This window comes from Cryptomeria japonica, chromosome 3 (genome assembly GCF_030272615.1).
Source record: "Cryptomeria japonica chromosome 3, Sugi_1.0, whole genome shotgun sequence".
Taxonomy (NCBI): Eukaryota; Viridiplantae; Streptophyta; class Pinopsida; order Cupressales; family Cupressaceae; genus Cryptomeria; species Cryptomeria japonica.
In genome coordinates this window covers 755,781,812-755,795,769 of record NC_081407.1, presented here as the reverse complement: position 1 = coordinate 755,795,769, position 13,958 = coordinate 755,781,812, and the positions used below count along the sequence as shown (strand labels likewise).

Genomic DNA, 13,958 nt, shown 5'->3' with positions numbered 1-13,958 from the left:
TTTCTCCATAGAGTATGCCAAAAATGACCTACAAACTTCACATCTCTATCTGAAACAATGTTGAGAGGTAATCCATGGATTCTTACCACCTTTTTGAAGAAGAGTGCTGCAATATAGGAAGCATCATTTGTTGACTTGCAAGGGAGGAAGTGTGCCATCTTGCTAAATCTATCCACAACAACAAAAACATTGTCAAATCCTCTTTGAGTTCTAGGTAACCCCATGACAAAATCCATGCTTACACTCTCCCATGGTCTAGATGGAATAGGGAGTGGTTGATACAAGCCTGCATTAGTAGACCTCCCTTTAGCCTTTTGACATACTACACAATATTCCACATATTTTCTGATTTCAGTCTGCATCCTTGGCCAAAAGTAGTGTCTCCTCACAAGTTCTACGGTCTTATCTAACCCAAAATGACCTACCATTGCCCCATTGTGTTTCTCCTTGATAATATTCAACCTTATTGAGCATCTAGGGATGCATAGTTGACCTCCTTTGAACAACAATCCTTCCTGTAGCAAAAACTCAGAAAATTCCACATTATATCTGTCATCCAAATGAGTACAAGAGGCATAGATCTCACCAAAATCTACATCATTTTCATACATGGTCTTTAAAGCATCAATTCCAACACTTTCCAACTGAATATGAGACAATGTCAATACCCTACGGCTTAAGGCATCAGCAACCTTATTGGTGACTCCTTTCTTATGCTTCAAGGAAAATATAAAGGCTTGTAGGGTCTCTACCCACTTCATATGTCGGTGATTCAATTTTTCTTGACTATTGACGAAACTTAAGGCCTTGTTATCAGTGAAAACCATAAATTCTTTGGGCAACAAGTAGTGTCTCCATTTCTTTATGGACTGGACCAATGCATACATCTCAAGGTTATATGAGGAATACCTCTTCTTAGCATCATTTAGTTTTTCACTATAGAAAGCAATAGGTCTCCCTTCTTGGCTCAAGACAGCCCCTATAGCTACATGGCTAGCATCACACTCAATCTGAAAAACCTTGTTAAAATCAGGGAGGGCTAGGACTGGTTGTGCTACTACCTTCTTCTTAAGAAGTTCAAAAGAGTCATCTGCTGCTTGGGTCCACACAAATTTACATTTTTGCCCCCCTTTTATGGTTTCAAGCATAGGTGCACAAATCTGACTGAAACCTTTTATAAACTTTCTATAAAATGTTGCAAGACCATGAAAACTCCTAACATCATTCAAACCTCTAGGAGTAGGCCAAGTGAGTATAGCTTTTACCTTATCCTGATCCATTTTGAGTTCACCTTGTGAGATGACAAAACCAAGGTAAATGATCTCCTCCTGCATGAACAAACACTTGTCCAAATTGATCATTAGTTGCTCATTATGTAACCTCCTCAAAACTAATTCTAGGTGCTGCATGTGCTCTTCCTTGGTGCTGCTAAAAATCAGAATATCATCTAGGTAGACAATCACAAACTTGCTGATAAAATCACTCAACACTTCATTCATTAGCCTCATAAAAGTGCTAGGAGCATTGGATAAGCCAAATGGCATCACTTTCCATTCATATAAACCCTCATTAGTCTTGAAGGCTATTTTCCATTCATCTCCTGGCCTTATCCTAATTTGATGATATCCACTTTTAAGATCTATTTTAGAAAAATATTTTGCCCCTCCTAGACAATCAAGTAGGTCTTCAATTCTAGGCATAGGGAATCTATACCTTATAGTTATCTTGTTGATGGCTCTTGAGTCCATGCAAAGCCTCCAAGTACCTTCCTTTTTGGGTGCAAGTACTACTGGTACAACACAAGGACTGAGACTTTTTCCAATCAGACCTGCATCAAGTAAATCAGCAATCTGCTTGGCCATCTCTTAATTTTGTTGAGGGGTTAGTTTGTATGCAGCCTTGTTGGGCAATGTTGCTCCTAGTATAAAGTCAATGCAATGACTGATTTCTCTAATAGGAGGGAGGGTCTTAGGCATACCCTCTGAAATCACACCCTTATACTTGTCAAGAAGCTCTTGCACTTTATAAGGAACCATCCTAGGTCTTCCTTGTTGATCTGCTGCTCCTACATCTGCAACCTCCTTCTTAGGAATAGGTATCAATGCAAAACATACTCCTCCTTCCTCTTTTACCTCCTTCATGAACTCCTTACTTTCCATCAGCATCACCTTAGCCTCTTTCTCTTTATGTTCTTCCTCATTCTCCATCAAAGGTAGCAATTCTATGACCTTCCCATCTTTGGTGATAGAATAGGTGTTCCTAAAACCATCATGATGTGCCTTCAAGTCATATTGCCAAGGCCTACCAAACAATAAATGACAAGCATCCATCTTAGCTATATCAAAAAGAAGTTTGTCCTTGTAGGTGCCAATCTGAAATTCAACCCAAGATTGTTCTTCTACAAGAGCTTGCTGCCCTTGAGTGAGCCATGACACCTTGTATGGATAAGAATGTGGTATCCTCTTAAGCTTAAGCTTCTCCACCATCTCCACGGACACAAAGTTTTTAGTTGAACCTGAGTCTATTATAACCTTGCAGACTTTACCTCCTAATTTGCAAGTTGTCTTGAATATTGCCTTCCTTTGTGGGGGTTCTTTTGTGATAGGAACCTTTAGGAGTGCTCTCCTCATCATCAAGGCTTCACCTCTTTCCGGATATCCATAAGAATCAAGTGCATTCACACTTTGAAAAGTGTTGCTGCTGTTCACACTTTGGCAATCAGATTCTTGGATCAGATTGCTCCTCCTTTCTCCCATGGTGTTGTGGTTTGCCTTCTCAGGACACCTACTAGCAATGTGACCTTCTTGGTTGCAATTGTAACATCTTATGGGGCCTCTCCCTTGTGATCTACCTCTGAAGTTTGGTCTTCTACCTCTGAAATTTCCTCTACTGCTATTCTGATCTTGTTTCTTCTTGAATTTTTCTTCTACCTTCAATGCAATTTGATAGCATTTGTGTACACTTCTAGGGGTGTGAAGATTCAACTCATCTTGTATGGAAAATTTCAGACCATTGATGTATCTTGCCAACTTCTCTTCCTCAGTCTCTATGGTCTTGGCCTTTATGCACAACTTCAAGAATTCCTCAGTATATGTGCTTACATCCATGTCTTTTTGTTTAAGATTTTGTTTTCTTCTATGAAGTTGCACTCCATAGTCCTCAGGTACATAGGTTTCCTTAACCAAAGCAATCATCTTATTCCATGAATTGATCATGTTCTTACCATTCCTCACCTTCTCTGTCTGGATAAAGTTCCACCAAGTCAAGGCTGCTCCTTTCAACTTGGACTTTTCTATCTTTACCCTTTGGTGCTCAGGGATCTCCTCACATTCAAAGAAGCTAGTTAAAGCCTCTATCTAATCCATGACCAAGTCTGGATCCATCTTGCCACTGAAAATAGGTAGGTCTAGTTTCCCATCCATGGTTCTCCTCTCCATGGATCTAAGAGGATTCAAGAGGGGTCTCTGGTCTGTAGGAACCTCTTCTTCTTCTTCCTACCTTGGGGTCTCATCCTCATCCCCATCATCTCCATCTCCAGAGTCTTCCACTTCCCTCCTATCCATTCTGCCCTTCAACCTTTCTATCTCCCTTTTAATGGCTCTATTTTTTGCCAATTGTTCTCTCACAACCTTGGCCAATTCCACATTTGTCATCCTTCCTAGAATTTCTTCATCTCCTTCTGCCATCTTCACCATTTGTCTTCACTCTTAGGATACTCCTAAGCTCTGATACCAATTTGATGCAGAGCCCTTGTGACCACTGAGATAATCCCTTCCACTTGGGATACAAACAAGGACTCCAGAAATCATACCAAGACTCTAAGGGGTGGTTTAGACTAGGTTTCTTTGGTTACATACCATTTCTTCTCTTAGTCATCTTTGACAATGCTCAAACCCCACACCCTTCTCCAATGATCATCCAAGCCTCTTTAGGGCCACAACACCCAACAAGGGTTGAGAATCTTCCCAAGGTAAATATGACTTCTAGGGATTTTTTATACCATCCCCTAAGCCAACAAAACACTATTCAATCATTGGAATTGAGTCACTAACAAAGTTTAGTGCTGCTGCTATAAATGGGACTGTCATGCCTAGTAGCCCAGCTAGACTGAAAAATTAAGATTTCTTCCTAATTTCCCAAATGACCTCTACAACTAAGAGTTTATTTTTTTTAATTCAAGTGAGTTCCAAAGGATTCCAAAAGGGTTTGGGCAGATCCAATGTCTAAGGGTTATAAACCCAATTTCACTCCTCGGCCAAATAGCCCTAATTAGGCCACCCTAACAAAGGAAGTGTGCTATAAAAGTGCTGCCCCAAAAAATTAATACTTGGAACATGTAGAGGGAATGGGAATAACATAAATCACCAATTTTCAGACCCTACTTACACTTCTAACTTCATTCATGGAACCGGTTGCACAATGAGATTAGGTGGCCACATAGATGTCCACCCTAACACAGCAAACCCTCACCTTTACCTGCTTCTTTCCTGAAAAAGGCCATGAAAATATTAATTTACATGGTCTTACCTTGCTTCACCCAAAAGGCCATTCAAAACCAATGAGGTATCTGCAAGAAAACTTCATTTTTCCTTCAAAACCTAGGCAAAACTGTCAAATCCAGGTTACTTCCAGTAAAATGCAGATATCTCCACTTCTAGAATGAATCAGGACCTCAGATTAGACTCATTTGAAAGGTGATTCAATTATCTAAAACATCCCATTGGTTTTATGCTTCCAATAAATCTTTACTATACAGAAAATGTAAAATAGCAGTGAATTGCAGGAAAAATCATAGTTTTATTGAGTTTTTGAATACCAACTTTTACCTTCCACATTCAACAACCCTACCAAAGGTTGTATTTCAACCTTTTATGACTCTTAAAATATTTACCAACTGATTTTTGAAACCAACATGGTGGTTTGGAGGAAGTTACAAATTTGGGTTAAAAGTTGTCATAGTTGCTTGACAACTTTTGACAATTTTTGACATTTTGTCCTCCTAAACACACCAAGACACTAATTGACTCCTAAGACACTTAAAACTCTTCAAATGCACTAAAAATTCCTTCAAGGCATGAATAACCCCAAATTCCATATACCCAAGGTGGTTTATAACACACCTACCTAAGGTATTGGCTTACAAGGTAGGGTATGATTATTACAATAAAGAAAAACATCAAATATGCAAATAAGAATAAATCCTACTAAACTCCGTCACCTATGTTTTCTCCTCAAGATCACTTGGTTGTTGATGTGTAGATTCCCCTACATCACTACTGTTTCTCTCTCCTCGAATGTTAGCTCTAGTTGTAAACTCTGAGTCGAAGGGAATCTCTCCTTTGACTCCAACATCAATAGGTCCTCCTGCAGTCAAGAAAATCAACTGTGTCAATCCTAGTGGCATTCCCTGTTCATCACAAAGTGTTGCTTCCTATCCTAGTGGTACTCCTTTTTCATCACAAAGTGTTGCTTCCTATCCTTGTGGTACTCCCCGTTCATGACAAAGTGCTACATTTTATCCTAGTGGTACTCCCTGTTCATCACAAATTGTTGCTTTCTATCCTAGTAGCAATCCTTGTTCATCACAAAAGTGTTTCTTTTATCCTATCTTTAGGGCACCTACTTGAGTGTATCCTCTTGAGTAGCTTATCCAATTGACAACGTATGTTCTATCACAAAATTATCAATTTCAGCCTAATCTGATTGACAACGTATGTTCTATCACAGAATTGTCAATTTCTATGGTACTCCCTATTCATCACAAAGTGCCTTGATTTATCCTATCCTAGGGCCTTTGCTTGAGTGTATCCTCTTGAGTAGTTTCTTAATTGGCAACATATGTTCTATCACTGAATTGTCAATCCTAACCCTATCTGTTACCCTAGTCTTCCCTAGAGGACCTGTTTGAGTGTATCCTCTCAGTAGCTTATCTAATCGACATCGTATGTTTATCACAAAAATGTTGATGAAGACATAACCATGCCTAACCTACCCAGATGCACCTGGCACCAACGCAGACGCACCTTCTCATCTTTTGACCCACTTGACAGTTTTCTAGACATATCTAAAGCGCATTTATCGCACTACCTTGGCATGCATTTATGACAACAATTAATGCAACATAGTACAAGGAGGTTTTGTGGTACTTACTGGCTCTCTTGCATCTGCTGGCCTATGAAATCGGTGAACGTAATCGAATCTATGCACCAATGCCATTGCTGCTGACTGCTCTCTGCTCTCTTTTCACTCTAATCTCTTGGATGTGTGGATGACAATGAGGATGTTTTCCCCTCGTAGTCTATCTTATAGACTACCCTACCCTAGTTTTCCCAGTCAGTCTTCTTTATCCCTTGACTATGTCACCCTATCCTATCTTGTCAGTCCTTTCTATCCTTTCTTTCTTATTGAGAGATTCTGTGTGATCTTTTCAGACGTTTTCATCCAATCTCTCGAGGGGGCATATCGTTCCCATCTTAGGGCAACTTTGTATCATTTTATCTTATCTTCTTTGAAACAACGCGACACGATGCATTGTCTCAAAGAGGGGCAAAATGTAGACACCTAAAATTATCTTGTCTAATTAAATAAATATCTTTATTTATTTAATTATTTTAGCTGAATTCTTCTATTAATTAAATAAATCTTTATTTATTTAATTAATGCATTTATCCTCTTCTAGCCTTATTTCTCATTTAAATAAATACCTTTATTTATTTAAATTATCCTTTCCTAAATTAAATAAATACCTTTATTTATTTAATTGATCCCACTTCTTCTATTAATTAATTAAATATTTATTTATTTAATTAATTAATTAGCCTTTTCTACCTATTACACATATCATTCATCTCTTAATTCTTACACTACCTACCCTATCATTATTTTCTTATTTTATCTACCTACCCTCTAATCTTAGCCAACCATTTATCATTTACACCTCTCAATCTTATTCCTCCATTTCTTATAGTGTCTTCTATATAAAGAGATTCTTCCTTCATTATCAATCCTAATCATTAGACCCTAATCATTCTAATCAATCTATTCAACTCGACTAATAGATCTTTGAAGCATTCTAGCATTTGAACTTTCATATGCGATCTAGCTATCAACCACATTTTCATTCTTTGTTGAGATCTTGTGCACACATAAAATCAGAGAGCAAATATATCAAGAAGGATCAATGGAGATAGGAAGAATGGAGATCCAAACCCTATTGGACATGTGAATCTGAGAGCAAATATATCAAGCAAGATCAATGGAGATAGGAAGAATGGATATCCAAACCCTATTGGACATGTGATGGTATAATCTTTGTGATTTCATTTGATTTTCATTGTCTTAGGTAATCTTCATATGTTATGGTGGATCTTTGTTGTTGTTAGGATAGGGTTTTGTGGTTGAATTCGTTTAGTCTTTCAATATTGTTTCCACTTTTTGTCATAAACAAATACATACTGCACTCATTATATCAGGTCTTGTTTGTGTCAAATACAGTAAACCTGCAATCATAGATTTTTACCTTGTCAGATTAATAGGAGTTGAATCATACTTCAATGTCAATTTATCAGTTGTAGTCATAGGAGTAATTACTGGTTTGGAATTTTCCATACCAAATTTCTTCAAAAGTTCCTTCTAGTACTTTGTTTGACATATGAATATACCTTTATCTATTTGTGAAATCTGCAAACCTAGAAATTTTTTTATCTCTCCAATCATAGACATTTCAAATTATTTTTGCATCTGAATAGTAAAGTCTGTACATAATCCATCTTCACCTCCAAAAATGATATCATCTACAAAAACTTCAATAACCAAAATCTCATCATTGGTAACTTTGTAATACAAATTATTGTCAGCATTACCTTTTGTGTAACCAAGCTTCAAAAGATATTCATTCAATCTAGCATACCAAGCTCTAGGAGCTTTCTTTAATCCATATAAATCTTTCCTTAACTTGCAAACCATATCCTTATTATCTATCAAAGAAAATCCACCTGGTTGTTCAATGTAAACCTCCTCCTTAAGATCTCCATTCAAAAATTCACATTTTACATCCATTTGATAAACTTTATAGTTCTTATAAGCTACAAATGCAAGAAATAGTCTAATTGCCTCAATTCTTGCTACCAGTGCAAAGGTTTCATTATAATCAATTCCTTCTTTCTGTGAGTAACCTTTACAAACTAATATTTCCTTGTTCCTGATTACTTCTCCATCTTCATTAAGTTTCTTCCTAAATACCCATTTAGTTCCAATTACATTTTTGTCTTGAGGCTGGGGAACCAATGTCCAAGTGTTGTTCTTTTCAATTTGTTCTAATTCATCTTCCATTGCTTTTATCCAATGTTCATCCTTACATGCTTCAATAACAGATGTTGGTTCAAATTGAGAAATTAAACATACCTCTTCATTTGCCAATCTTCCTCTAGTCATAACACCTTGATTTTTGTTTCCAATTATCTGATTTTCTAAATGATAAAATCTTACATACCTGGGTTTGTTCTGATTAACATTCACAAGTTATTGTTCTTCAATCACAGTTGAGTTTTTCGATGATGTCGGTGTGACTGGGTCTTCATTCTGTACTGATGTAGTCTGCATTGGTTCATTTATAATTATTTCAAGTGTCGGTTTCACAAATCTTGAATCTCCTCTAAAGTGTTCATCTATATTCACATTAGTACTCTTAATTATTTTTGGTAACCTTTTTATTATAACATCTATATGCCTTTCTTTTAGATGAATAACCAAGAAATATTCCTTCATCACTTCTAGGATCAAATTTGTGAATATACTCATCTCTTCTAATATAACATTTGCTTCCAAATATTCTGAAATACTTAAGAGTAGGAATATGACCAAACCATAGTTCATAAGGGGTCTTACCGGTTTCACTTTTGATGTGAACTCTGTTGAAAGTATAAACTGTTGTATTCACTGCTTCTCTCTAGTACACATGAGGTAGATTTTCTTCCATTAACATTGTTCTTACTACATCCAGAATAGTTATGTTCTTCCTTTCCATAACTCCATTCTGCTGGGGTGTCCAGGGTGTTGATAGTTGTCTTTTGATTCTATTCACTTCACAAAATGCATTAAATTCTCTAGATGTAAATTCTCCTCCTTGATCTGATCTTAAACATTTGATTTTCTTGCTGGTTTCATTCTCTACCATTCCTTTGAATATCTTGAATCTTCCAAAAGCTTTTGATTTCTCCTTAAGAAAAGTAACCCAACACATTCTAGAATAATCATTAATTATTAGCATAAAGTATCTATCTCCTTGTAGACTTCTTGTTCTTGCAAGACCACACAAATCAGTATGAATTAAACCAAGAATACTATTTGATTTCTCAGTAATGCTCTTAAATGTTGTTCTAACTTGATTTCCCATTTGACATTCCTTACATACTAGATTATGAGGTTTCACAATCTTAGGTAAATCCCTTACTGCCTTAGTTGAACTGATCTTTACAATGCAATCAAAATTCACATGATAGAGTCTTTTATGTCATAACCAACTTTCACCAATGTGTGCAACCAAACATGTTTTATCATTGGTATTCAAGTGAAAGATATTACCTTTAGTCTGATTATCGGTTGCAATCTCCAATCCGGTTTTGTTTATGATTTTGCATTTCCCATTCTTGAATTGTAATTGAAATCCTTTTTCAACTAACTGACCAACACTCAAAAGATTATGCTTTAAACCTTCTACATAATAAATATTGTCACTATTGTGCTTACCATCCAAAGATATAGTGCCTCTTCCTTTGATTAAACAAGCTTTATCATCTCCAAACCTTACTAGACCTCCATGAATTTCTTGAAATGATAAGAATTTTCTTTTATCACTGGTCATATGATGCGAGTATCCACTATCTATAATCCATTCATCCCTTTCTTGAATTTTTTCAGCCAGTGCCTACTCTATCGGTTTGACAATAGGTTACGGTTGATCTTCCTTTATTGCAACAAAAGCCCATTTGTTATCTATTGGATCTTCATCTGAATCATCTATAACACCTTCATCTGCATAATAACATGACTTATCTTCGGTTTTCTTGAATCTATATCTCTGATATTCATGGGTAGGCTTATATGATTTTTTTGCTTCCTCCCTTAATCTTGCATGTCTATCAGGACATATAGATGCCATATGACCAACTTTATTGAAATTAAAACATTTGAAAGGTGCTTTACCTTCATACTTACTTCCTGCTGGACCTTTAGGAATCTTCCTTGCAAATAGTGATTCAAGTTCTTCATTTTCTCTCCTCATATCTTCAAGTTCTTTTGCATAAAGTGCTTTCCAATTAGTTTTGTCAGATGATGATGATGATGATGATGATGATGATGATGATGATGATGATGATGATTCTTTGAAAGCTAAATCAGTCTCTACAATAGCAACAAGACCAAATTCCTCAAGTTCAAATGCTGAAAGTTTTCCAACCAAAGTATCTCTAGAAACTGAAGTATTAGGCATTGTTCTCATTTCATTAAGAGTAGTCACTTTCATTTTGTAAGTTGGTGGCAACGCTATTAAAACTTTAGACACAATTTCATCTTCACTCAAGGATCCTCCACAACATTGTATTCCTAAAACAATTTCATTAACTCTTTCCATAAATGCAAAAATTCTTTCATCTTCTTCCATTTTCAAATTTTCATACCTGACCAGGTAACATTCTAATTTTGCAATCTTGACAGTGGTATCTCCTTCATTTAGTGTCTCCAGCTTATCCCAAATAGCTTTAGTAGTATATCGGTGTGACAATCTCATGATTTGTTGATTTGATAATGTGCTCAGAAGTGCTTCTCTTGCTTTGCAATCATTGTCCATATCCTTAGCCAATGTTGGTGGATGAGGTTGATCCAGAATAGGAGCAACATAGCCATTCTTTGTAACATCCCATATGGGTGAACTCACAAAGTTGGTTCCCACTTTTTGGTACATCCTGATTTTTGCTGAAATCATACATTTTTTGGAAAATATAATTATTTAAGCTTTAAGAGGTCCCATTTGAAGTAATTAATTGAAGAGAGTTAGATCAAAGGCTCTTAGATCAAAATTTCTTGGATAGAACCTCTCTACTTCTAAATCATACTTGCAATGGAGTCTCCTTTGCATCTATCAAATGCTGATAAAAAACCAATTTTACATTAGCTTTTGAGGGGTCAAACGAATTCATTTAGAAGTTTTTTTTGTTTTGAGGATTTAGTCCTTATTATAAGCTTTCCAAATAGTACAATTTTTAATATATTTAAGTTTATTAATATATTTTTATTTTATTTTATATGAATGTAGGTTTTTCACCGAACATGAACTTCTTGGTTCAATGCATTGGGAAAAATAGCAAACTAATTCAAAAAAATTCTAAAAAATATCTATGCCCTAGGTATTGTTGTTTTCTTTCTAACAAAAAAAATAAAACTTAATTTTGATATATATAGAGCAAGTTATGTGTTCAAACGTACACCTATATCTAAATTATAATTAGTCGGACTTCAAAACTTAATAAAATAAAAAATATTCAACATATCACTATCAAACCAACTGCATGCCCTAGGTATTGATGTTACAAACCAAAATTTAAAAGAGATAAGTTTTTATCATTTATAGAAAAAAATCTATACATTTCGGGATCCACATCACTCTTAAAAAATGTTGTTTCTTGTAAAAAACTACTTTTGAGGGAGATGGAAAAATCAATAAAATTTTATTCAAAAAAATTTGAAAAAAATATATTTAGATTCTACAAAAAGGATGTTACAAATCACTAGTTTACATCATCTTCAAATTCTTAACGATTTAAAAGTTATAGGTGTCGGAAAGTGAAGGTGTTTTACAAAATGTTCATCTAAGTGTCAAAGTTGGTCAAAAAGTGGGAACCAGTATTGTGAGTTCACCCATATATCTCTTCCAATGCAATTCAAATGTGATTCCATTTTGATCTTCCATATGCCATAGTTATTTCCATCAAGTTTTAGACTGTCCTTCTTGCCATAGGATCTCCTCAAGCTACTAAGCTTCTGCAAAAAGAGGACTTTGCTTTGATACCAATTGTTAGGTCCCAGGAAGGACATCTGAGAGGGGGGGGTGAGTTAGTTGTCAATAAATTGTAATCCAAATGCAAGTTATTCCAATTGAAAATTAATGTCGATAAACCAAACTTAAGTGCCGATAAAACATATTAATAGTTATAGTAGTACTGATTTAACTTAATGCATGAAACATAAAGAGAAACAACATCCATAATGCATGACACAAAGATTTTGACATGGAAACCCGATAAGGGAAAAATCACAGTGGGAAACCTTACCCACAATCAGATGATACTACTATAGATAGTATGTGTATACAAATGGGGTTTGCACATGCAGAAAGGCCAACCACCTAGAGCTCACTACTCAATCACAAATTAGGAGTCACACTGACTACACAACTAGATAATTAAATCCAATGATAATGTACTGCTCAAAATAGCATTTCCAATGTTGGATTCAATACCGATTAAGCTCTGAACATGAGTGTCAAAACACCTTCATAACCTTCCTTCAACCTTCGAATAATGTTTGTGTGGTTTGCACAAGGATCTACTTATTTTCTCTCTTCAATATTCGAACACACTCATACCATAACCATATCCCAATCTTCAACAAGATCTTACAATCATTTATACAAAACCTAAGACCAAATGAATAGGTCAGCTCACTAAAGATATTATATTTAAATCAATTACAAATAAGTCTTGATGAGATACAACATGTCGGCTCAATAAATTTACCACAATATCCAATCAATAAATCATCTCCATAACGTGTCATGCTGATCTAGAATCGATAACATGTACTAGTCCATAACTTAGACCTATCTGCCGATAAAGGCAAATCTATCAACCCAATTAGACCAATAAGGAAAACACCAAATCCAAACTTCCAATCCATGTCTTCGACATTACCAAATGATCTCCAAGTTATCATTGCTACCAGTGAACCATATAACCTGTTGGTGAACACATACCGGTGATTGTGCATAAGCCACTAACCATATCGATGAACCATATTGTCGGTTCAATAGTAAACCAATATAACCATAGTACCAAAACAATAATGTAGACCTCCAAGAAGATAAGTTCTAACATCAATGACAAAACTAGTGCAACAAATGATGAAGTCATCCATAATACCAACATGCAATACCTCGCTCTTCTGAACCACTTTAAATAATTGTATCGATGGTGAAAGCCATGAGTAACATGTTTTGATTAGTTCATACTAACACTATGTCTCCCCATAAAACCATTTGATCAAATTTATTTAATCAATAGTAGGGCATAACCCCTACCAGTTGGGAGCATTATGTATTTACATAGTTGAAAGTGCCACATGAGCAAATGCCCTTACTAGAAATATTTTTTTTTAAAATGAAAAAATCCTTCTAGTTGTTGGGGCAAGAGGTCAGACCTCTAGAGCGGCCTACACACATACAATTTTTAGTAGAGATACAAAGTTCACCATGGGGAGTTTTCATGGGGACTAGTGCTTGGCTGCCCCAAAGAAGTGAGTGCTGAGGGTGGAGCCAATGGGGTCAAGCATCTAAGTATCCACTTCGAATAGTGTAGGCTCAGGGGAAACCTCATGTGGGATCAACAAATATTGTCTTGGCCAACCATATAAATTGTGCTTCTCTTCTTTTAAGCATTCAAACATTCAAGATCAAACATCAAAACATTGTGTCTTTTATGTCTTCAAGTGTATGTAAAACATTTTTACATCAAACAACACACTTTCTTTTTTGTAATTTTGAGTCTAAACATTTGTAAACATAGAGTCCTCATCAATATTGTTTCCTCTTGTCATGAAAAATTGTCAAAAATTCAGATTTGGTCACGACAACAACTTCACAAATTGGAAAAATTGCACTCAAATTTTAGAAACGCATTTGTGCAGTG

At 35.7% G+C, this 13,958-nt stretch overlaps 1 protein-coding gene across 1 annotated transcript; it reads right to left on the bottom strand.

The window, feature by feature from the left end:
• Positions 1-1,865: 1,865 nt before the first annotated feature.
• Positions 1,866-3,686, bottom strand: LOC131874339 (uncharacterized). Its single transcript, XM_059217672.1, has 2 exons — positions 3,499-3,686; positions 1,866-3,339 (listed from the first exon to the last, which is right to left on the bottom strand). Exons 1-2 carry the CDS (start codon positions 3,684-3,686, stop codon positions 1,866-1,868), a joined length of 1,662 nt encoding a protein of 553 aa, XP_059073655.1.
• Between the last annotated feature and the right edge of the window lie 10,272 nt (positions 3,687-13,958).